At 41.7% G+C, this 22,562-nt stretch overlaps 4 protein-coding genes across 11 annotated transcripts in view; 2 read left to right on the forward strand and 2 right to left on the reverse strand.

The window, feature by feature from the left end:
- Positions 1–4,146, reverse strand: part of septin6 (septin 6) — a 28,906-nt gene extending 24,760 nt beyond the window's left edge. For all 7 annotated transcript variants that reach the window (XM_061788482.1, XM_061788480.1, XM_061788486.1 and 4 more), the window contains exon 1: positions 4,019–4,146. In XM_061788482.1, the coding sequence (XP_061644466.1) occupies positions 4,019–4,048 (30 nt within the window). In that variant the 5' untranslated portion in view covers positions 4,049–4,146. The remainder of the gene's footprint in view (positions 1–4,018) is intronic.
- Positions 4,147–4,754: 608 nt separating this feature from the next.
- On the forward strand, positions 4,755–8,076 carry pttg1 (PTTG1 regulator of sister chromatid separation, securin). 2 transcript variants are annotated; one of them, XM_061788488.1, is made up of 6 exons: positions 4,755–4,912; positions 5,104–5,164; positions 5,240–5,412; positions 7,391–7,472; positions 7,561–7,722; positions 7,917–8,076. In XM_061788488.1, the coding sequence occupies exons 2-6, from the start codon at positions 5,113–5,115 to the stop codon at positions 7,994–7,996; spliced, it is 549 nt and encodes a 182-aa protein (XP_061644472.1). In that variant the 5' UTR covers positions 4,755–4,912; positions 5,104–5,112; the 3' UTR covers positions 7,997–8,076. The 2 variants fall into 2 exon arrangements, with proteins under 2 accessions (XP_061644472.1, XP_061644473.1); XM_061788489.1 differs by having other exon boundaries at positions 4,756–4,912; positions 5,240–5,376.
- Positions 8,077–8,187: 111 nt separating this feature from the next.
- On the forward strand, positions 8,188–9,718 carry sowahd (sosondowah ankyrin repeat domain family d). The gene is made up of 2 exons (XM_061788487.1): positions 8,188–8,362; positions 8,558–9,718. Exons 1-2 carry the CDS (start codon positions 8,352–8,354, stop codon positions 9,354–9,356), a joined length of 810 nt encoding a protein of 269 aa, XP_061644471.1. The 5' UTR covers positions 8,188–8,351; the 3' UTR covers positions 9,357–9,718.
- A 5-nt stretch (positions 9,719–9,723) lies between these two features.
- Positions 9,724–15,242, reverse strand: rpl39 (ribosomal protein L39). The gene is made up of 3 exons (XM_061788493.1): positions 15,087–15,242; positions 14,745–14,848; positions 9,724–9,901 (listed from the first exon to the last, which is right to left on the reverse strand). The coding sequence occupies exons 1-3, from the start codon at positions 15,087–15,089 to the stop codon at positions 9,853–9,855; spliced, it is 156 nt and encodes a 51-aa protein (XP_061644477.1). The 5' UTR covers positions 15,090–15,242; the 3' UTR covers positions 9,724–9,852.
- Between the last annotated feature and the right edge of the window lie 7,320 nt (positions 15,243–22,562).

A 22,562-nucleotide genomic window follows, 5' to 3' on the forward strand; every position in this document is an offset into this window, starting at 1 on the left:
TGTTTTCCTGTTTTATATAACATTTTTTATTGCTTGAGTTCACATTGTGCATAAAAGATGAGGCTTTTTTTAAAGCATTAACAGTCTTTGTGCATCTTCACTTAAACAGCTAGCATTTTAGCATTTTGTGATATAATACATTAGGTTCATGGCTGTGCATTTATGAGCTTAGACCAGCTGACGAGTAATAAGACAAATGTTCTTTGTCCTAATACAAGTTTTAGAAGTGTTAATTTTTTTCCAAACTAAAATGAAGTTCAAACTAAAATGAAGAAACTGCGAGAGAGAAAAATATTTCCTTTATCGCCCTTCACCAAAATTTCTCCGTTTGGGTACATGATGATGATCCATTTTACTCTTATTCCTCTCTGGCCACATTTGCCAAGTTTTTCACCTACTTGACTAAATGTTTTACCACTTACAGATCATCAGATTGGCCATATGTCTCACAGTGACTACACTGAGTAAAAAGCACACTATGTACTGTTATCGTTGCGTTATACTGTCCTTGTCACGGTTATAATAAAATAATAAATAAGTCACACATTTGACGGCACTAATAATTAAAAGAGACGTTTACTAACGTTATGTTAGTAAAGTAGACTAACGTTAAGATCACCGATTTGCAGTATGTTAACTTCACACTCTCTCGGGTCCCACAACGCGGCGTCACTCAGGGGAGAGAAATGTCCGTGTTACAACAAACGGGTGCTCGCCTTGCCACACTTTCGTCATTTGTCATTTTTTCTCTTCTCAATTTGGCGTCGCATTTTGGAACCGCTGTCTTCCCGTTAATCAATTGAACGCTTCACTTCCGCATCCACACATTGGTGACGTAAACGCGTTCTGTCATATATGCTACAGCCTGCTTCCATCTTCTTGACAGTCTCTGCGGTAACCTGATTTGCAGTTTTGCTTTTCAATATTTTTTTGAGGTGCAAAATGTGAATTTTGACCTGCAAACTGCGATGCGAGACTGCTAAATTTGAGCCTTGCACTCATACATAGGTAAGCAATGTTGTGAGTCAGTGGACACACATTCACAATGCTTTTTGCATTCCTCATAATTTCTGTGCGTGTAGGATGCAGGACGCACATCAAACGAGATCTCTACATGACTGTTTTATTTTGGTGCAATACAAAGTGCAGTGTTAATGTTCAAACTGTGCATAATGTTACAGTGGCTTCCAATAACAAAATATACTATTTAGGAATAAATCCATCACATTTTTGTTGAACACCTAGGCTCACTAGTCTACTATGGTTTAATGTTGGTAATGATGGTAGTACCTGGAGAGCCAAGTATTTTTTTTAGGTGGTAGTTTGTGTAAAAGGTTCGAGAATCATCGGTATAGATCATTATATATGGTATAAAAATGCTACTTTAGAGGTGTGTCCATCATTAAATAACAAAAATACTTGCCAGCCATTGTTTTTTGCCAAAGCAATAAGGGGGAGGGCTGGGTGGGGGGGTGTTCATAAATTGCTATATAACTAAATATTGTTGTAACTGCCTGATGGTGACACAATATCTCATATATGCGTTAAAACGGAATTGGGCACGTGGACTTGCAGTGTACAACCAGTCTGATTGTCCAAGTATGACTAACATTGTGGCAAATGACTGTAATTTTGATTGTGATGCCAGTGGTATTAAGGCAGTGCAAGCATTGTATTACATCACATGCAGCATCTCTATGGAACTAAGTGTAAAAATCACAATTGAACTGTGTGTGGGTGTGTGTGGATGGTAGTGGTGGTTAGAATGCCTTTTCCTGCAGCCTACGACATCAACATTAAAAAAAACTATTTAGATTATAAGGCAAAGCAAGCAGCTGATATGTGTCCTAACAGAAGTGTTGCTTGGATATGCAGTCAGTTATGACACCAGAAACATTTCAACAGAAGGAGGACAATTGTTTTCAAAAACACAATTGATTATTTAGAGCAGTGTTTCTCAAGGTGAGATCCCTGGACCCCTACTGGTCCATGATGCAAGTCCGTGTTAACAAAAAATATTTTTAAAAGATTGTATGACATTTATAGCGATAGTATTATATTACTCAAATGTGACTGAGACCTATATTTACCGAAACTACAGACGGTAACATATCTTTTTTTTTTCACTAATTCCATGTTTCACAAATGTAATTCATTGCAATTTAATAAGAGACCTTGCCCCCATTTGCAATGTTAAAGTTATCGCATGATGCTATAAATACAAATTTAACATAATCTGCAGTCTTTTCAAATTATGAGCACCCTAGTGTTTTAGTTGTCATAAATCAATCATTTCGTAATAATGTTTTTATTGTGAAACATCTGCAGTAAAGTGTTGTGAGAAAACTCATTAACTTGCAAGGTTCAGGGGGTCCTCAGGGTCGATCAAAAATTTGTGGTGGGTCCGGGACCCCAAAAAGGCTGAGACCCACGGATTTAGAGGGTTGAAATTTGGTTTGAACAGCTGCTGGACTGCGGTATAAAAATTACTGACCTCCTTGGACAAACAGCTTTGAGATTATTTTAGTTGGAAGCAGTGGCAGACTTACCATTAGTCAAACATAGACAATTGCCTGGGGCCCCGATATATTGCCAGGGGCCCCCAAACGTCTCATAAATGTCATTTGAGATTGAAAGCATTTATTATTGTTTTAGTCTCATTTAACATGCTAGAAAGCACATCAAAATATTCAATCTGTCATGATCTTTTTCAGTGCTCCCCCTCCCTTCTCATGCAATGGACTATTCCATCTTTTTACTGCCCAGGTGCAGACTCGATTCAGCAAGAGAGTGGCACTAGCAAAACACACTTGTTTGTGCTTCGTGAGGAAAATAAAGCAGAGTTATTTCAGTGAAGCGGACAAGAGGGAAAAACTGTTTGTATCATAACTATCACAGGTTTCTAACCTTTTTTTCAAAGTGACACCGAGCATAACCAATAACAGCAAGAGCCAAACGTTCTTGCCAGTTGCAGTAGTACTACTGTCAATGTCAGCCAAAGAACATGTCATAGAGATTACAGGCAGAATGACATGAGTAGCGCTTTTCATCACGAAGATGTATTAAAAATGTTGATTGATGTTCTTATCAATTACAGCAAACGTGCTGAGAAAATGTTTAAGTACAGCACTTCATTTAACTCAGTAAAAAAGATAATTGTCTCAAATTCACACTTTTTAGTTACTGATAAAGATTAATATCCAAAATCTTTGCAATACAAATTACCTTGGGCCACCAAATGACCAAATACGCCCCTGCTTGGAAATGCAACATTCCTAAAACCCTTCCTGCCTTTCAAGACACCCACAGCCAAGTTCTACACACCAGCCAGCCGCAGAATGGGATGTCAAACTGAGAAAAACGTGCTATTCTGGGCAAATTGTCTGCCTTTTTTTTTTTTTTTTTTTTTTTTTTTTTTAAAGACAGCCACAGCAAAATATGTGCAGTTACATTTGACACCAGACTTTTTCCCCCCCCAAAATTGCAGGGTTAAATACCAAGCAAAACTGTTTTTTTCCCCGCTTACACACTCATGACAACGCCCGACTGAAAGTTGAATTGACTTGTATGAGATAACATAACGGAAACGAGCAGCAGTGCTGAAATTGGGGGGGGGGGAGGTTGGCTTAGAAAATGAAAAGCCCCTTTACAACAGCGCCTTTTTTTAATATAGTCTTTTTCACAGCCTTTCATTGGTTAAAATGAACATTTTACGACGCACGTGTGCATTTTAGCCAAAATAATATTAAACCAATACGCGCAGACGATAAATAATGGTGGAAAAATACCATTATTGGTACTGATAACGAAGCCCCACTGAGCTTTGCATTGACAATTCTAGATTAGCAAAATCTCAACACGACATTTTAGAATAAAATGACGATAACCACAATGGAGGGAGGATGCTGAGCAGCACACCCAGTCCATACAACACTTCCAATGATGTATGCGTTATCAAGAGCTGAGATTAATAGCATTAAATAATAATAATTCGGGTTAATTAAATGGGGCTACTCACCGCTTGCCTCGCTATCTCCGTGGACGCCATTGGTGATAGCCGTTAGCTGAGCACACCCTCCGAGTTGAGCGGGGGAAGCTGAAGAGCTGAGTTTACACCGACAGCTCACCCTCTTCTTCGGGATGTACCACTGCTAAAACGCATTTAACAAACGTTATTTCACCGACCACCTCCGATATCGCCCTAAATTCTATTTCACTAGTCAAATATTCTTTGTATTATTAAGCGATTGATCCGGTATACGTTTTTAATTCACCATAAACAATTATTTTGACCGGATACTAGCCAATTACCTCCCCTATAAAGTGCTTTAATGGATTCGTCCACACAGACGCGCAGTGAACCTCAGTGAATGAAAAATAAATACCTGTAGTACTTTGGGCAGAAGATAGCGTGATTGCCAATATTATACTATCATGTAAACATTTATTTATTCTCGCTAATTAAGACACTATTCCGGTTTCTTTGTATGTCTACCTACGTCCCTTGCACACAATGCGTATTATTATGTAAATATGTTAACGTACGTAATGTAAGTAACGCACGTAGGGGTAACATGTATATTAAATTAGCATTTAGCAATTATTTGCGTATTTAGTATTTTAATTAATTAAATGTAAGTTAGGGTTAGCTTGTCATAAAATCAGGACTATAGTTACATACCATTTTTTTGTAATTAATTAAGATACAATGATAGAGGGAAATGTGCGTAAAATAAGCCGGAAGTGTATATTTAGGTTCGTGCCCAGTCACATCCGGGTTACATAACTTCGACCAATGACATGAGAGCAGCGAATTTAAAAAGAGCCGCGGTCACGTTTCCGTTTCATACCAAAACATCTTTGCAGTTGCGAGGTCGGAGCTGGACCAACTGTTCACTTTAATAAGACTACGGTAATGCTAGCCTTAATATCTTGGGTTTGACCGTATTTTATGACTTCGCGTTCATGTTCTGTTCCGTTGTTATCTGAGTGTCTAAAACGCCAGTACTGTAGTATGCCTTGTCTGAACGTCTTACAACTTTAAACGTTCGCTAACAAGTAACGTTTACCATAAATGCTAACGTCTGCCTCTGTTATTTCCAGACAGACAAAATGGATCATATCAACGCAGAGCGTGAAAATCAAAGTCTTTCCTTCAAACCAGGTAGGAAGTTTGTGTTTAAATTGTGTTGTTGTGGCTTGGTCTAGGGACTCTCAATTTTACATGTTGTCTTTACAGAGCTGTCTTTGAAGACTCCACTGAAATCCATGAGAACTCCTCTACGTCCTGGTCGAAAGGCTTTCGGGACTCTCAACACGCAGTTGTTGTCCACACCTGTTGTCAATAAGCAGGAGAAGAAGACTGAGAAGCTTCAGGTTGGGGGTGTACCTGTAATGCGTCATAATCATGTGGTTGGTATTAGGGTTGTAAAGGGGTGGAAGGTTTCAACTTTCCCTGGGAATTACAGGGAACACCCACATATTCACAGTTCAGCATTCACCCATTCACTTTTGACATTGGATCAAAAAGGTCAAGATCAGTGTGAAGGTGCCGTGATGCTGTAATCTTGCAATCAGTGTGTAGGTAGGCACTTGTGTTGGCTGCAGGAGCTTGACTTTAACTATAAACAAGTTTTCTAGCAGGTTCGTCCGTTGGAAAGTTGCACACATACAAAATGAATGGTTTAAATCTCCTGTTCAATTTATTCCTCGTTCTCACTGCACTTCATTTTAGCACCAGCTCTCATCTCGCTCCATATCTCCTGCATGATGGAGTCCTCTGCGGGGTCAAAGGGTATCACGTTTCTCTCATTGTAAACAAACAAAAAATAAGTCCTATAGTGCTGATATTCTCTGCTGGACAAAAATAGCATGACTAAAAAGTTCTAATAGTACCTTAATTTTCCCAACGGGATTATCTAGCGCAAACGGCATGATTGGGGGAAAAAAGTACAAATAAGGGAGAAACAAAGATTTAAAAATTTCAAGGCACCTGTGAGATGGCAGCCTGTTGGAACTGCAACCTTTTACCTTACACCTTTTTTCTTTAGTGTCCAGTTTGTTTCACGCTAACCTGTTTTTGGATTTTTTTTTTTTTTTTCTCATTTTAACTGACATTCTTTGGCGGAGAGTATCGGGCTTGTTGTTTTGCACTGTTGAATTGCTAGCCTGGTTACAACAGCTATGCTAGCTAACTTTTATTTACACTTTTTGTGTTAAGTTTATACTGTAACAGTGTTTTAGCTTTTTTTTTTTTTTTTTTTTTTTTTTTTTTTTAAGTGAAAATATTTGTCTGAGTCTACAAATTAGATTTGAACCATTCCTTCTGAATGTGTATTGCTTGCCAGTTGTATTGTCAATGGAAAAACTGAAGACTTAGAAAACTAGGGTTTTTTTTTTTTTTTTTTTTGGTTGTGAATTTTCATTGTCGTGCTCAGCCCTATCATAACAGTAACTAGGAAGTGTGGGCAAACTTATCATTCAAAAAAATTTTGGTTGCTGCTTTTTAAAAAAAAATGTTTCACTTCACGCAAGCAGCTGTGTTTTTGAAGCTCGCTCATAACAAAGCTAGTCAACCAACTGCTTGTTAACTTATATTGGGGCACTCTTAGGCCTGGTACACACAGATTTTTCTACTCTTAAAAGATTTATCTGCTCCAGACCCCACCCTTAAAGCTAAATCTGCATTCAACAGTTTTGGGTGTCGTGTGTGTGTGTGCTTTGAGAATCTCAACACCACACACAGATTCTATTGTACCGCCGATCTTGAAGTCTCGCGTGATCACGTAAATTCACAAAACCAAAGAAACCCTTACAGATTTGTGCCGAGAGTCTTATAAAAATGGAGATTCTCCCAAAAAAACGACTTTCTTTGGAAACTACTGCTGTCTGAGGAACCCACTTTTATACATAAAATAACATCGGGTAAGACTTTTTCATTTACGGTCACTTCTGTGTTCATCGGTCAGTTGCTTCTTTGATTGGCTACATTCTGTTACATGTCACCATTCTCGCCGTCATGACTTTGGGAGAAGTCTGCGTTCCCCACACGAGTTTTGGTCGTAAATATTGAACATTAAGATTGTCGGCCCTGACCTGTTTCGGACAATCTTATGGGATTATCTTAAAACACGGAAGATTATGTGGCATTTGATGTGCTGGGGCGGAATCGGCACAAAAAAACATGCATCTTGTCTTTAGCCTTAGTCGAGGTAGAACTACTTGCAAGAAATCTGGTTTTAAATTAGGATTATGGTGAAATATTTTCCACCATGGTGTAAGAGCGAACCTTCAATTTTTAATTACAACTGAAAGTTTGTAACTTGGTCACACACTTTTGCAACTTTCTTTTTATTATTCAAAGTGTATGTTTATTTTTTGCGCCCCACAGGAAGCCAAAGTGAAGCATGCAGCTCAGAAGAAAGCAGAGGACTATCCAGAGATTGAGAAACTCATTCCCTATGATCCGTTGGGTAAATGTCTTTTTAAAGACTACAGTGGAGTAAAAACAGCTGCTACCTTGTATTTTAAAGTTTGTTTTCTTCCCCTCCCCCATTTCAGAGTTTGAGAAATACAGTGTTCCAGAGGATTTAGTTCCTCTCGGTAGTCTTGCTCTGGCTGGTCTGGCTTTGCCACAAATGCCTTCTCCCTCCGAAGATGACATGCATCCTTATCTGCCTCCGCTCCCAAGCATGTCACCTGAGAGAATGCCACAACGCTCGGGTAAAAAGCCTCATATAGTGATCATACAGGTATACCCAATATTGACAAATGTATGCAGTGGTGTAGAGGACTACTGGTGCCTCACTCACTTTAGAAGTTCCACTGTCTGTTGTGAGCTCAGGAGGCATTTGTTAGATGCAAAGTGTCTTCATCCCGAGCTACTGTGATGCAACAAATTTGTTCCTTTCTTGCAGATGGCTCTGAGTATGACACATTCCTCCAAACAATTAAGGAGCTGACCATTGAGTTACCTCCGGAGCCTGACACTGATTGAAATGTTTAGTCAGCCTTCTGTTCATACTGTTACCTTTGTAATTGGAATGTTTTAAGGTATTAAACAATTGTTTCTATTTATCTGCATTGTATGTCACTTTAAAGCAGTTGCATAAACGTCTTGGAAAAACATATGCACTTCCTGGTTTTGCAATCAATGATCACGTGATGCATTCCCGCTTTGAGATTACCCTGAACTTTGGCTCAGTTCCTCTGGGGAAGTGAAAGAAAAGTCTGCTCTGCACTAACTAATAACTTAAATTGCATATTATTTTGTAATGTTTTACATTTGTAATGGGAATGACCAGTGCCAATAAGCTTTGACGCTTTCAAACGTGAGTTAGCGACCAAAATGAATGCCGAACAGGTGAGTCACGTCAACGACCGATACGAATGCAATGACTGCTTTTGAGCTCGACTCGGACAAAATGGAGACTCTTTAAATATCCAAATAGAATAACACCGTGCGAGGCTATATTGCGAATTTGGAAAGGGAACGCGTTAAAGTTTGCCAATTCAGTCTTCCAAATAACCGGAACTGCAGCACCATGGATGACGATAGGTCGTCTGGGCAGGATGCCCCCAGTGATCGCGAGTCCAGACAAGGCCCCGTTGTGAAGCGACTCTCCCGGTATGCCATGCCGGGTGCTCCGCAGCGGAGGTCGCGGCTGCTGCAGAGGCGTCAAGACGACCCAGACTCAGAGACACCTGACCAGCTTAAGAATTCGAAAGGGTTGCTGCAAAGTCAGTTGGCGTGGGTTCTGTACCCCATGGAGCACGCGTGGATGCTGTCAGCCGCGGAGGGCAACTGCGACACTCTGCTGGAGTTTGTGTCCGAGGAGCCGCTGCTGCTCACCAGGCGGGACTTCATCAGCGGCTACTCGGTGCTCCACTGGCTAGCCAAGAGCGGCCAGGACGAGACGCTGCTCAAGGTGCTGCACCGGGCCGAGAGGGCAGGAGGGCGGCCGGTGTGCGTGGACGTGCGGGGAAGCGGTGGCCTTACCCCGCTGCACGTCGCCAGCATGCACGGCCACTACGCGGTCGTCAAGCTTCTCGTGGGCGCGTTCGGTGCTGACGTGGACGTCATGGACTACGGTGGCAGGCGGGCCTGGCAGTACCTGCGACCGGACGCCCCCCGGGAGATGAAGGAGCTGCTGGGGACGTGGGACGACGAGCACGCCAGCAGAACGGAACGCAACGCCAATAAGAACTGTAACAACAGCAGCGATGTGACGGTGACGCCAGGTAAGGAAGTGGAGCATTTGGCGGACGAGGTGGACTCGTTTAACCGGAGGAGAGGCGGCATCACGAGGCTCGGCTCCTTGACAAGGTTCTTCTCGTTCCGCGCCAATAAACGCTGACATTTGCGATCACTACATCCTATTGTGCATTCATTCCCTTGAAAGTGCTTTGGATCTTTGCTTGTTCCAACCACAATATTTGACACGGTAATAGCACTTACTCTACTCTCTTGTTAGTGTAGCTTATTTTTCCATCTTGGATGCCAGAGTTATTTGGCTGAAACCAGCAAACGTGAGCTACAAATAACATCTGCAGTTCTGGGCCGATTGGGGGAAAAAAAGACTGCTTCTCTCATTTTTGTCCCTGTGAAACATTTGAAGTAATTAATATCAGTTTCTGCTCTTACTATAATTGTGAAGTGCCATTCTGTGCTGAATAAACCAAAATGCAGTCAAAATATTGTAAAATTTGACAATGTACACCAAGTATGTTTGATTACAGATCTTTAATTTTCAAACATGGAACATAGAGCCAGGGTGTACAAAATAGCTGTGGCTCCACCCTGGCAGTTGGCGGTCCTTTGATGGAATGGAGGATGGATTCTGTGTAACATGTCTACAGGCCCAGCTTCGTCCTCCTCCAGTGTCTCCTCTTGGAGTTATACCTGCAGAGTGAAGCAAGAACAGTTAAATGATTAACTAGCTTTTGTCTGACTTCCACTAATATAAACCCCAAAAAAAAGATTTAAAGAATTCCTGTTTCCATTTCACAACTTGCTACTAAACAATAGATTACTGTTTAAGGACTTCTATTAAAACAAAGTTAATTCCAACATTGTAAGCAACATAATACACAAATACAATAATCCCCTCCTATCGTGGTCTACTTATTGTAGTGCTGATAATCACAGAAACTCTGGGCCTGTGTGTCTTTTTATGGGCACGACTCACTCCCTGGCTCGATGGAGGAATCAAGCCCGCTGTGATTGAACAGCTGCCATTTGCACGCTATTTTATTACGCCCCCCGGCTGCCAAGCCACAGAGGCAAAAGTTCTCTTTGCATCCGGTTAAGGCATTGTAAATCATGGATCATGAGCTTTGTCATAATTCGCCGATCCGCAAAAGACATTTACTCCGCGTGCACAGTATTTGAATCCAAAAGCTAGTTTATTTTTAGCCTTTTGACGTACTACTGTAAATATCGGATGGCCAATTAACTTATTTAAAAATAAAAATAAAAATAAAAAAAACATTGGCGGTGTGGGACAGACAACACGTAATGCCCGCTCAGACTAAAAGACAAATTTGCTCTTTCACGATGGCACTGTCAGACTACTGCAATAAAATCTGCTATTTCGATACCACCGCATCCCATTTTTTTACGCTCATTGGGCTTTATCTTGTCAACTCAAATGCGACCAGATACACACGTTACCGTGGCGACGACAAGAGTAGTGGATCGCGCCGACTGTATTATGAGGACAAAATGGGAGAAAACCTGTGTTGGTGGTCACCGGTGCTCAGGACAGGAGAGGACGTTCGTTTAAGGCTTGTTTGAGGTATGTCCACGGACTCTTAATACGATACGCCTCGCAAGCCGCCAACAAAAAAACGTTATGTAGCCTAGCAAGCTAGTAGTAGCACGAACGGTTGTGCGTAAACATGCCGCCGTTCTGTCGAATCATACGCAAAAGTTTCGGTGTGGGTGAAGTAATTAAATTACAGTAAATTGGCACCCATTATTTCTGTCATGTAATGTTGGTTTGACCTGACTGATTAGAATACACGATCTGACTAGAGCATTGATTTCCAACCTTCACGGCACACCAACAAACAAAAATGTCACAAAAAGTGAATACATTACTGCATTTACTTCCTGCCATCTAATAGAAGACCCTTCATTTGTTCTGTCTGTCACTATGCCTCACTGGCATAAATAGAGGAACAAAGATACATTATAAATATAATTTTCTGAGCAATTAAGTACACAAGTATATACAGTAAATGAACAGGTCATTTAAATAGACATTGCTTCATCTTGCGATCGGATTGGTGATTTTTTTTATTATTTTTTTTTAAACTCTGTGATCGGCCACAAAAATCCTGATCGTGTAAAGCCTAATATTTGATGATCCATCCATCCATTTTCTACCGCTTATCCGAGGTCGGGTCGCTGGGGCAGTAGCTTTAGCAGGGACGCCCAGACTTCTCTCTCACCAGCCACTTCATCCAGCTCTTCCGGGGGGATTCCGAGGTGTTCCCAGGCCAGCCGAAGGATGTAGTCTCTCCAGCGTGTCCTGGGCCGAACCCGGGGTCTACTCCCGGTGGGACGTGCCCGGAACACCTCATCAGGGAGGCGTCCGAATCAGATGCCCCAGCTACCTCATCTGTATCCTCTCAATGTGGAGGAGCAGCAGCTCTACTCTGAGATCCTCCAGCTTCTCACCCACTCTCTAAGGGAAAGCCCGGACACCCTGCGGAGGAAACTCATTTCGGCCGCTTGTATCTGGGATCTTGTTCTTTCGGTCACGACCCATAGTTCGTGACCATAGGTGAGGGTAGGAACATAGATCGACCGGTAAATCGAGAGCTTCGCGTTAGCTCCTTCTTTACCACAACGGATCGATACAAAGTCTGCATCACTGCAGACGCTGCACCAATCCGCCTGTCGATCTCCCGTTCCATTCTTCCCTCACAACAAGACCCCAAGATACTTGAACTCCTCCACTTGGGGAAGGATCTCATCCCCGACCTGGAGAGGGCACGCCAGCCTTTTCCGACTGAGGACCATGGTCTCAGATTTGGAGGTGCTGATTCTCATCCCAGCTGCGAACTACTCCAGTGAGAGTTGGACGTCACGGCTTGATGAAACCAACAGAACCACATCATCTGCAAAAAGCAGAGATGCAATACTGAGGCCACCAAACCGGACCCCTCTACGCCTCAGCTGCACCTAGAAGTTCTGTCCATAAAAGTTATGAATAGAATCGGTGACAAAGGGCAGCATTGGGGGAGTCCAACCCCCACCGGAAACGAGTCCGACTTACTGCCGGATATGCGGACCAAACTCTGACTCCGGTCGTACAGGGCCGAACAGCCCGTATCAGGGGGTTCGGTACCTCATACTCCCGAAGCCCCCCGACCCTCCCCGAGGGACACAGTTGAACGCCTTCTCCAAGTCCACAAATCACATGTAGACTGGTTGGGCGAACTCCCATGCACCCTCGAGGACCCTGCCAAGATGATGATGGCACATCAAAATCTCATATACTGGTACTTTGATTCAGGCTGCAACTGCGTCCGCCATTACAAGGTTGATGTAATAAATACATTAAAATTACAAATATTTAAGCCATAATTTATTAACAATGACGACTGTCCCGTGGTAATATTCTAGAAAAACTTTGACAATATGGAAATTCAGACAAATTGTTCTGGAAGTGAATTTTTATAGGTTGGCAGCTTTGCTACAACAATAATTACCTAGCTAACAGTGTTTCAGCGACAGAGCCTCCTCTTCATCCTCACAATGAGGAAGAGCATGACGAGCTCATTGGCTGAACAATAATCTCAGCAGGGTTAATGACAGCACTTCACAGTGATCAAGTGCAGCAATTGCAGACCTGCTTTACTTGAGCATGCAGTCTACCATTATGCACGGTGTCAATGCACCATTCAGTTACGCCAACAATTCAGATGTAACCTCATCTAACATCTACATTTGAGTAACCAATGAAAACGGATAAGAGATGAACACCTTTCACTTTATATTTAAGTAGTGACAACACTTGAATAATAAATGTTACATTGGCAGTGTGGGACAGACAACACGTAATGCCCGCTCAGACTAAAACACTAATTTGCTCTTTCACGATTGCACTGTCAGACTAATAAAATCGTGTATTCTGATACCACCGCATCCCGTTTTTTTTTACGATCATTGGGCTTTATCTTGTCAACTCAAATACGACCGGATACACTCGTTACCGTGGCAACGACAAGAAGAGTGGATTGCGGCGACTATGAGGACAAAATGGGGGGGAAACGTGTGTTGGTGGTCAGGACACGAGAGGACGTTCGTTTCAGGCTTGCTTGAGGTATGTTCACATACTTTTAATACAATACAACTCACAAGCAGGCAATAAAATGTTATGTAGCCTAGCAAGCTAGCGGTACCATAAACGGTTGGACATAAACATGCCGCCGTTCTGTCGAATCATGCTCTAAAGTTTTGGTGTGGGTGAAGTAATTTAATTCAAAATAAACAAATTTAATTACAGTAAGTTAGCAACCATTATTTCTGTTTGACCTGACTGATTAGAATACACGATCTGACTAGAGCAGTGATTTCCAACCTTTACGGAGCCGAGGAACATATTTTACAATTGAAAAATCTCACGGCACACCAACAAACAAAAATGCCACAAAAAGTGGATACATTACTAATAGAAGACCATTAATTTGTTCTGTCACTATGCCTCACTGGCATAAATAGAGGAACAAAGATACATTTATTGTAAATATATTTTTGGGAGCAATTAAGTACACAAGTACATACAGTAAATGAACAGGTCATTTAAATAGACACATTCCTCCATCTTGTGATCGGAGATCAGCCCCAAAAATCCTGATCGTGTAAAGTTTAGTATATACCATAGTTTTATTTAGGTTTTATATTGATATTATTAGTCTTTTGTAGCACCGCCGGCCCTTGAGTACCATAATTTCGATCCTCTGTATGTGTTGCGCATATTGAAGAATTGACAATAAAAAGCACCTTGAATACCATGATTTTTTCCTAACTGTCCCAGAAGTGCGACTACGTCACTTTTGGGGAGGGCCGCGTCGAGCTCCCTGAATTACATATTTTCACCAGAACACAGAGCTGCCAACCTAAATTTGCTACACGTAATTTATACAAACATTTTTAACAATTATCATTTTAACTATTTATTTGCCACATCTAAAATGACCTGGCCCATCTATCGATTAAAAAAAATAAATAAATTAGGTCCCTGAGCAAAAAATGTTTACCCATCGCTGACTTAAGACATTAAAAATGTACAACATATAGCAATGTATGTGAAAAGAAGATATCAGAAGTTTCTGGTACTTTAGCTGCTTTAAAACAGTAATTGAATTTGTTTAACTATATATTTTGATATAACACCGCTAAACGCTCATCAAAATTGTGACACGAGGTTGTATTTAGCCCAAGACAATGTTCAAACTAAACCACCACACTAAAAGAAAGTGGATGGAATTCAAAGGACAGCAAGGTCCAAAATAAAGTTGACTAACTCCACTCGCTTAAGTTGATTGGGAACTATCAATGGAGGATAGGGTATTACTTATCAAGACTAACTTTTTATCAATAGTAATTTGGCTATTATGTTACTGCACAAGGTTTACCATTAATTCGCGCTAAACTAGTATGTGCATGTTGTAAGAGCATGTCTTTTTAAGCGTTGATTTTGCAGAAGGGTTCACAAACGAACAACCCTCACCTGATCTTGTTCCCAGTCTTCATTCTGATCCACTGAGGAATGGGCCTGTTTTGCTTCTGCTTTTTGGCCAGGAAGCGCTTGATCCTGAAAGTCTTGTGGGACGACTAGATAACGACACAAGACAAAATGAAATCACTAAGTGCGTGCACAACATAAGATACCTGGCCACATGCTAAACGCCTTTATGCTAGCTATGAAATGCGCAGCGCCTTAAAAATGTACACATTTTTTGAAACAATATAAACATGCACGGGACCGCCGATATCTTATATAAATGTTCTGTGCATACATAAACGTCTAGAGTGTATATTTTGACGGATGTTGGAGGATTTTTCTAGATACCATTTTGACCGCAGTCCTTTCCCCACTACGACGGCGAGAGAAGAGGAAGAGCTGAGTGACGTAAGCAATTTTAGTCAAGGAGGTATCCAGCCAATGAGCCGTGCCTCTTTATTGACAGCGACACTAGCAGGCAAACCTGTGGTACTACAGATTTATTTTCAGTCACAATTTGTAACTAGAAATCTACTTTTTTACAGGTAATTATTGCGTATGGGAAACTTATTACAGTATTCGAACATGATTTTTTTATTTGTACTGTATTAATAGCAAAATCTTTAGCAATTTCTTTAGACCTGGAATTGTATTGTAATAATTATTCCGTTTGTGTCCTGAATGAGGTGAATAGTTTAAAGTTGTATTGGTTTGAATTGGTCGAGATATGTGGATGGAGGAGGTAAATATGTAAAATATCTCTTAACTTTGGAATTTTATTGTGAAAATGTGAGACTGGTATATTCAATGCATATACATGTCCTGAACGATTGGAATTGGTCGAGAAATGTGAAAGGAGGAAGAAAATGTAAAATATCTGCATTAATTCGGGAATTTTATCATGTAAAATGTGGAATAATTAAACATAGGATTTTATTACGTGAAAAAATAGTTCCCAGGATCTCCTGAATGAGTTTAAATTTGAAGTTTGGAATGTGAAAGACGAGGAAATTTTTTGGGGGGGGTTGTTTAATGTCTCATTCACTTGGGTTTTGTGTTAAAAATGTGGTATTGTGGAAAAACTGGGAATTATGTGAATATTTGGAAGTCTGAATGGTTTAAATCAGTTGAGAAATGTGGAAGTAGTACTGTAGAATATAGAATATTACAAAAAAATGAGTGGGTGAGATTGCTTTATAAAAAAAAAAAAAAAAAAAAAAAAAAAAAAGTTTGGTTACCAGAATAACCTATATAATGTATGTGTGAATATTATTTAGCCTTCATAAATACAATGCAAGCACATGATATTCGGATGACTTTAGTTCTTAAAAACTTTCGAAAACTCAAAGCACGCTGATCGGGTTAGTACGTCTACATCACTGTCAGCAGATCTGGGTTCGAATCTCTGCAGTTTTCATATTCTTCTCGTACTGACATGGGTTTTCTCCGGATACTTCAGGCTAGCTCCATTGAAGTCTTTTGTGAATGTCAATGGCTGTTTGTCAATATGTGCCCTGCGATTGACTTTCAACTTAACTGTTTATAAAGCACTTTAAATACAACCACAGCTAGAAACAAAATGATGTACACGGATAAGAATGAAACTTTAAGAAATAAAGAAAAATATGCTAAACAATTGAAAAAAACTATCAGAAAACAATAAAAACATGAAAACTGATGCTGAGCCTTAAACCAGGTTGAAGGCCAAAGAATAAAAATGGGTTTTAAAAATGGACAGTGAGGGGGCTTCTCTAATGCACAGCGGGAGGTCATTCCACACCGTGGGACCAGCGACGTAAAAGACCTGAACCCCTCTGAGTTTCAGCCTAGACCTCGGTACTTCAAGAAGGAGCTGATCAGCTGACCTGTAAAGGTTAGGGGCATAGGGATGGAGTAGCTCAGTGAGGTAAGGCGGGGCAAGACCATTTAGAGATTTTAAAATAAATGTAAAAAAATTAAAATGTATTCTAAACTGCACAGGCAGCCAGTGGATGGAGGCCATGACCAGAGTTACAGTATGTGCTCCCTCTTACATACTCCAGTTAGGAGGCGAGTAGCACCATTTAAAGCCAACTGCATGGAGACATTTAAGGGAGACCCATCTGGCTCCAAAATGAAGTGCATTACAGTCATCCATCTGAGATGTAATAAAGGCATGGATTACTGTTTCTAAGTGCTCTTGTGCAAGGAAGGACTGGAGACCAGTAAGGGTGTAGCCTGCTTCTCGCTCAGTCAGCTCACTCGTGACCCAGACGAGGATAAGTGAAAGATAAAACGGATAGATCACAGATGTCAAACTCAAGGCCCGGTGGACAGATCAGAATCATCTTTATTTGGAAAGTACTGTATGTCAAAAACACACAATGAATTTGTCTCCAGTAGTTGGAGCCGCTCTTGTACGACAACAGACAGCCATTTGACAGAAAATCCTTTTGAGACATAAAAACACAGTACGGAGAGTCACTGAGCAATCAAATGTTACCAGTAATGTGGTAATGCCAATACTTTTTTCTTTTCGTTTCTTTTTTTTCGGGAGAATTGTGTAAATGATGCAGAGTCCTCTAGCAATTTAGACCAGTTTGAAATGACTAATTGAGCAATAGTCTGGTACAGTGACCATTGTGCAAATGGTGCAGAGACTTCAAGAAATGTAAGCAGTTTAAAGTGACTAGCAGTGCGATAATCTGGAACAATGTCAATTGTGCAAATGGTGCAGATACTTCTCAAGCACCAACATCATATAAGCAAATAGTGCAGAGTGGCGAGACTACTACAGTGACTGCACGAATAATGTATAATTGGCCCGACAGAGCTGTGACAACAATCTCAAGACAAAACTGGCAGCATGTTACAATGGAATTGGAAATTACTGTTTAAGAAGTTAATGGGAAGAGGGAAGAAGCTGTTGGAATGTCTGCTACCTTTAGTTTGCATTGTTCGATAGCGCCTACCTGAGGGAAGGAGCTGGAAGAGCTGATGACCAGGATGTGGAGGGTCCAAGAGGATGGTCATGCTTTTGTTTTTTTTCTGGCAGCCTGCAAGTCCTCAAGGGTGGGTAGGGGGGGTACCGCCAATTTTTTCAGCAGTCCTGATTGTCCGTTGCAGTCGGAGTTTGTCCTTTTTTGTGGCAGCACCAAACCAGACTGTGATGGATGAACACAGGACTGATTTGATAACTGCTTTGTAGAACTGCCTCAACAGCTCCTGTGGCAGGTCGTGCTTCATCAGAAGCCGCAGAAAGTGCCTGGGCCTTTTCGTGGATGGAGTTGATGTTGGTCTCCCCCTTCAGGTGCTGTGAGACTGTAATTCCCAGGAACCTGAAGGTCTCGACGGTTGACACAGCAGTTGGACAGCGTGAGGGCCAGCTGTGGCAAAGGATGGTTCTTGAAGTCCACGATCATCTCTACAGTCTTGAGCGTGTTCAGGTTCAGGTTGTGTCGGCCACTCCACTTCCTGTCGATATGCAGACTCGTCACTTTGATGAGGCCGATGACTGTGGTGTCGTCTGTCATTGAGGTGCAGCTGTTCGTGTAGTAAGACAAGCGCAGCGGAGAGATGACACATCCTTGGGGGGCCCCGGTGCTGGTGGTGCATGTGAATGAGGTGGTGTCCCCCAGCCTCACCTGCTGCGTCTTGCCCATCAGGAAGATGTAAATCCACTGGCAGATGGCAGGTGAGATGCTGAGCTGGAGAAGCTTGGAGGAGTTCGGGGATGATGGTGTTGTGGCAGAGCTGAAGTCCACGAACTGAATCCTCACGTAGGTCCCCGCGCTATCGAGGCTAGGATAAAGTGCAGTCCCATGTTGACTGCGTCATCCACAGACCTGTTTGCTCGGTAGGCAAACTGCAGGGGGTCCAGCAGGGGACCCGTGATGCTCTTGAGGTGTGTAGGTGCACCTAACCGTGTACTCGCCCTGGTTACCTGCTCTCTAGTATTTTTGTGTGTTTCGTTCATCTTTAGAGACATTACGAGACTCACTTACGCAAGGGAAGACTATCTAAACATTAGGGAGTCTACCCCGGACTTTCACAAATCTGCTCAGTTTTTTCTATGAGTTACTTACCAGAGGGGCGGCCGTGGTGTACGAAGCATGGAGGCAAAGACAACGCCATAGGGGGAAACGAGTCAGTGTGCAGGTCAAGCTCTGTAAGAGAGGATTCCGAATGGCGCTCCCGTTAATTCACCTCGCAAATCTACTGTACGCTCCCTAACCAACAAAATGGACAAGCTTCATCTTCTCACAAAGACCAGTAAAGGACTTCGGACGTTCCGCCGGCCTGTACTTCACGGAGACATGGCTTTGTGAACACATCCCCAATGGCGCCTGACATACAGTATAATTTTATGTGGCCCGCGAAAGCAAATCATGTGTCAACTTTCATGATTCTTGCTCAAATCCGGACCAAATAAATAGTCATACATAATGAATAATAATGTCGATATAGTGCAAGCATTTTTTTTGTTATCACATCCCTTTTACAGTAACTTCAACAATTGTTGAACAAACTATTATTCTTGACTTTTGATTTTAAAATTAGTTAACCAATTTGTTGTTAATATGTAACATGATGAGGCATTTAAACAGTTCTAAGGCTCTCTGCGGGAAACCATAACTACAATGTGGCCCGCAACAAAAAAAATTTGACACCCGGGTATATGAAATGACAACAAAATATCATGTGGGAAGGAATACAGTAAATGTACCCAGACATCATAGATGAAAACTGGTCCAAAAGTTAAATGCTTTTGTTGTAATTATGGGGTGTTGGGTATAGAATTTTTAGGCAATAATTAATTTACGGCGGCCGACTGTTTAGAGCGTCAGCCTCACAGTTCTGAGGACCGGGGTTCAATCCCCGGCCCCGCCTGTGTGGAGTTTGGATGTTCTCCCCGTGCCTGCGTGGGATTTCTCCGGGCACTCCGGTTTCGTCCCACATCCCAAAAACATGAATGAATTGGAGACTCTAAATTGCCCGTAGGTGTGAATGTGAGTGTGAATGGTTGTTTGTTTGTATGTGCCCTGCGATTGGCTGGCAACCAGTTCAGGGTGTACCCCGCCTCCTGCCCGATGACAGCTGGGATAGGCTCCAGCACGCCCGCGACCGTAGTGAGGAGAAGCGGCTCAGAAAATGGATGGATGGATAATTAATTTACTCTGAACCCCTCGTTCATTGTGGGGCATACGTTTAAGACCCACCCACTATAGGTGAAAATTTGCAATATGCTGTAGAGACCATATTAAAAAAGTTTCTAAATAGCTTTACCCCTCACACACACTCTAAACTGATTAAAATACCCTTTTAAACACATTGTAAATGTATTGAAACACAAAAATCTATTTATAGAAAATACTGTAGTATCTATGTGTTAGATACAGTGGCTGAAATAAGCATTTAACACATCACCATTTTTCTCGTTAAATATATTTCCAAAGGTGCTATAAACCTGAGAATTTCAACAGATGGTGGGAACAACCCAAGTAATCCATACATGCAAAGAAAGTAGAACAAATAAACTCAGAAATTAAATTGTGTGTAATAATGTGAAATGACACAGGGAAAAAGTATTGAACACGCCAACTGGTATTTATTTAATACTTTGTACAAGAGCCTTTTGTTTGCAATGATAGCTTCAAGACGCCTCCTGTGTGGAGAAACTAGTCGCATGCATTGCTCGAGTTTGATTTTGGCCCATTCCTCCACACAAGCAGTCTTCAAATCTTGAATGTTCCATGGGCTTCCTTCATGGACCTTGAGTTACATAGATATTCGATTGGATTCAAGTCAGGTGATTGGCTGGGCCATTCTAGCTTTATTATTTTTCTTTGAAAGTGTTTCCTTGGCACTATGTTTTGGATCATTATCCTGCTGAAATGTCCACCCTCGTTTCATTGTCATCATCCTCGTAGATGGGAGCAGATTTTGTCAAGAATGTCTTGGTACATTTGCCCATTCATCCTTCCTTCAATAATGTGAAGTACCAGTACCATTTGCTGTGAAGCAGCCCCACACCATCATGTTCCCACCTCCGAACTGTTGGTATGGTGTTTTTTTTGGGTGATGTGCAGTGCCATTTCTCCTCCAAACGTGATGTGCATTATGGCATCCAAAGAGTTCAATTTTGCTCTCAGCAGACCAGACTATATTCTCCCAGTATTTAACTGGCTTGTCCAAATGTTTAGGAAACTTTAAACAAGCTTTGACATGCTTTTATTTCTCTCCCAGCAATGGGGTCTTGCGTGTTGAGCGTGCATACAGGCCATGGCGGCGGAATGCATTACTCACTGTTTTCCTTGTGACAACAGTACCTGCTGATTCCAGATCTTTTTGAAGCTCGCCACAGGTGATCCTTGGCTCCTGGACAATTCTTGTGTGGCCGTGAGCTGTGGCTGACAGCAGCTCCTGCATGAGTGCTCGCTGTCTTTGTGTTTTACTGTTTCAATCAATGACTGAAAAGTCCATCTGCGACTGTGGCTCTCCTTTTCCACATGCGAAGGCATTACAGATTTTTGTGGAAGTAGATACGTTCCACACAAAAAAATCTGTGATGCAGCGGTTATTCGTTAATAAACTCATCTATCCACTGTTTTTGTGCTACCCGTAACATTAACCCAAAGCGATAAAAGTATTACTCTGTTGCCATCTCATTGGCACGGAACTAGTATGTTGAAGTGAGTTGAGGAGTCTCATTTAGACAGTAGTAGTAATTTGCCATACGCCTCACAGTTCTATGGTCGTGGGTTAAAATCCAGACTCCGGCCTGTGGAGTTTACATGTTCTCCCTGTGCCTGTGTGGGTTTCCTTCCACATTCCAAAATGGTAGGTTAATTGAAGACTAACTTGTCTGTAGGTGTGAATGTGATTGTGAATGGTTGTTTGTTTATGTGCCCTTCGATTGGCTGGCCACCAGTTCAGGGTGTACCCCGCCTCTCTCCCAAAGTCAGCTGGGATAGTGATTTGCCGGCATCTTGTGACATTTACAGGCAAATAGTGGAGGGTGTACATTGTTCCCCCACTAGTCGCAGGGACCGAGCTCAGCCAGGAATACCGAAAATCTGTGTTGAGTGTTTGCCGTCCCCACTAAAAGATTTGTAATTGCCTATAGATGCCACAAGATCGCGACAAAGCACCTTTTTTTATTTTAGACAAAGTTATGCCCTGACTAAATAATGCTCCCACCCAGGAACGCACACACATAGACCCCAAGTGGCCCTCGAGCACATGCCCTTTTGCTGCAGCCCATTTTTCTTCCATCATCAATATTTAAAAATTCCACCAGAAGTATTTTGATATTTGAGCTGCATTTATTTAAGTCCTTAATTTATTTAGGGTTAATCATAGGCACTTTGAATGGGGGCAGGTATGTGCTGACCCCAATTTAACCCACATTTAGTGTGAATGCGATTGCTTAGTTCAGAACACATCTATAAGAGGGTGTGTGCACTGGTGGAAACACTATCTCAGTTTCTTATTTTTTACTTTCAATTGGAGTGACCTAGTCTTGAATCCGATTGAAAATGCAGTGGCATGACCTTAAAGAGGACATTCATGCTCAAAAACCCTCCATTTTTGCTGAAGTCAAACAATTCTGCAAGGAAGAGTGGGACAAATTATCTCCACAGAGATGTGAAAGACTCATTGGCAGTTATATAAAACGCTTGATTTCAGTTGTTGCTGCTGAGGATGGCCCAATCAGTTATGTTTAGGGGGGCATTACTCTTTTTAATAAGAGTAATAATTTAAATCTCCCTTTTAAAACAGCGTTTTAAGTTTACTTGGGTTATAGTTGTCTGATATTTACATTTGTTTGATGATCCGAAACAT

Source organism: Phyllopteryx taeniolatus, chromosome 10, assembly GCF_024500385.1.
Source record: "Phyllopteryx taeniolatus isolate TA_2022b chromosome 10, UOR_Ptae_1.2, whole genome shotgun sequence".
Lineage (NCBI taxonomy): Eukaryota > Metazoa > Chordata > Actinopteri > Syngnathiformes > Syngnathidae > Phyllopteryx > Phyllopteryx taeniolatus.

Coding starts and splice junctions, on each gene's coding strand:
- rpl39 (XM_061788493.1), bottom strand. Junction 9,902..14,744: donor AAGACTGGGAACAAGATCAG/GTGAGGGTTGTT, acceptor TTCACTCTGCAG/GTATAACTCCAAGAGGAGAC.
- pttg1 (XM_061788488.1), top strand. CDS start 5,113: ATGGATCATATCAACGCAGAGCGTGAAAATCAAAGTCTTTCCTTCAAA. Junction 5,413..7,390: donor TAATGCGTCATAATCATGTG/GTTGGTATTAGG, acceptor TGCGCCCCACAG/GAAGCCAAAGTGAAGCATGC. Junction 7,473..7,560: donor CATTCCCTATGATCCGTTGG/GTAAATGTCTTT, acceptor CCCCCATTTCAG/AGTTTGAGAAATACAGTGTT.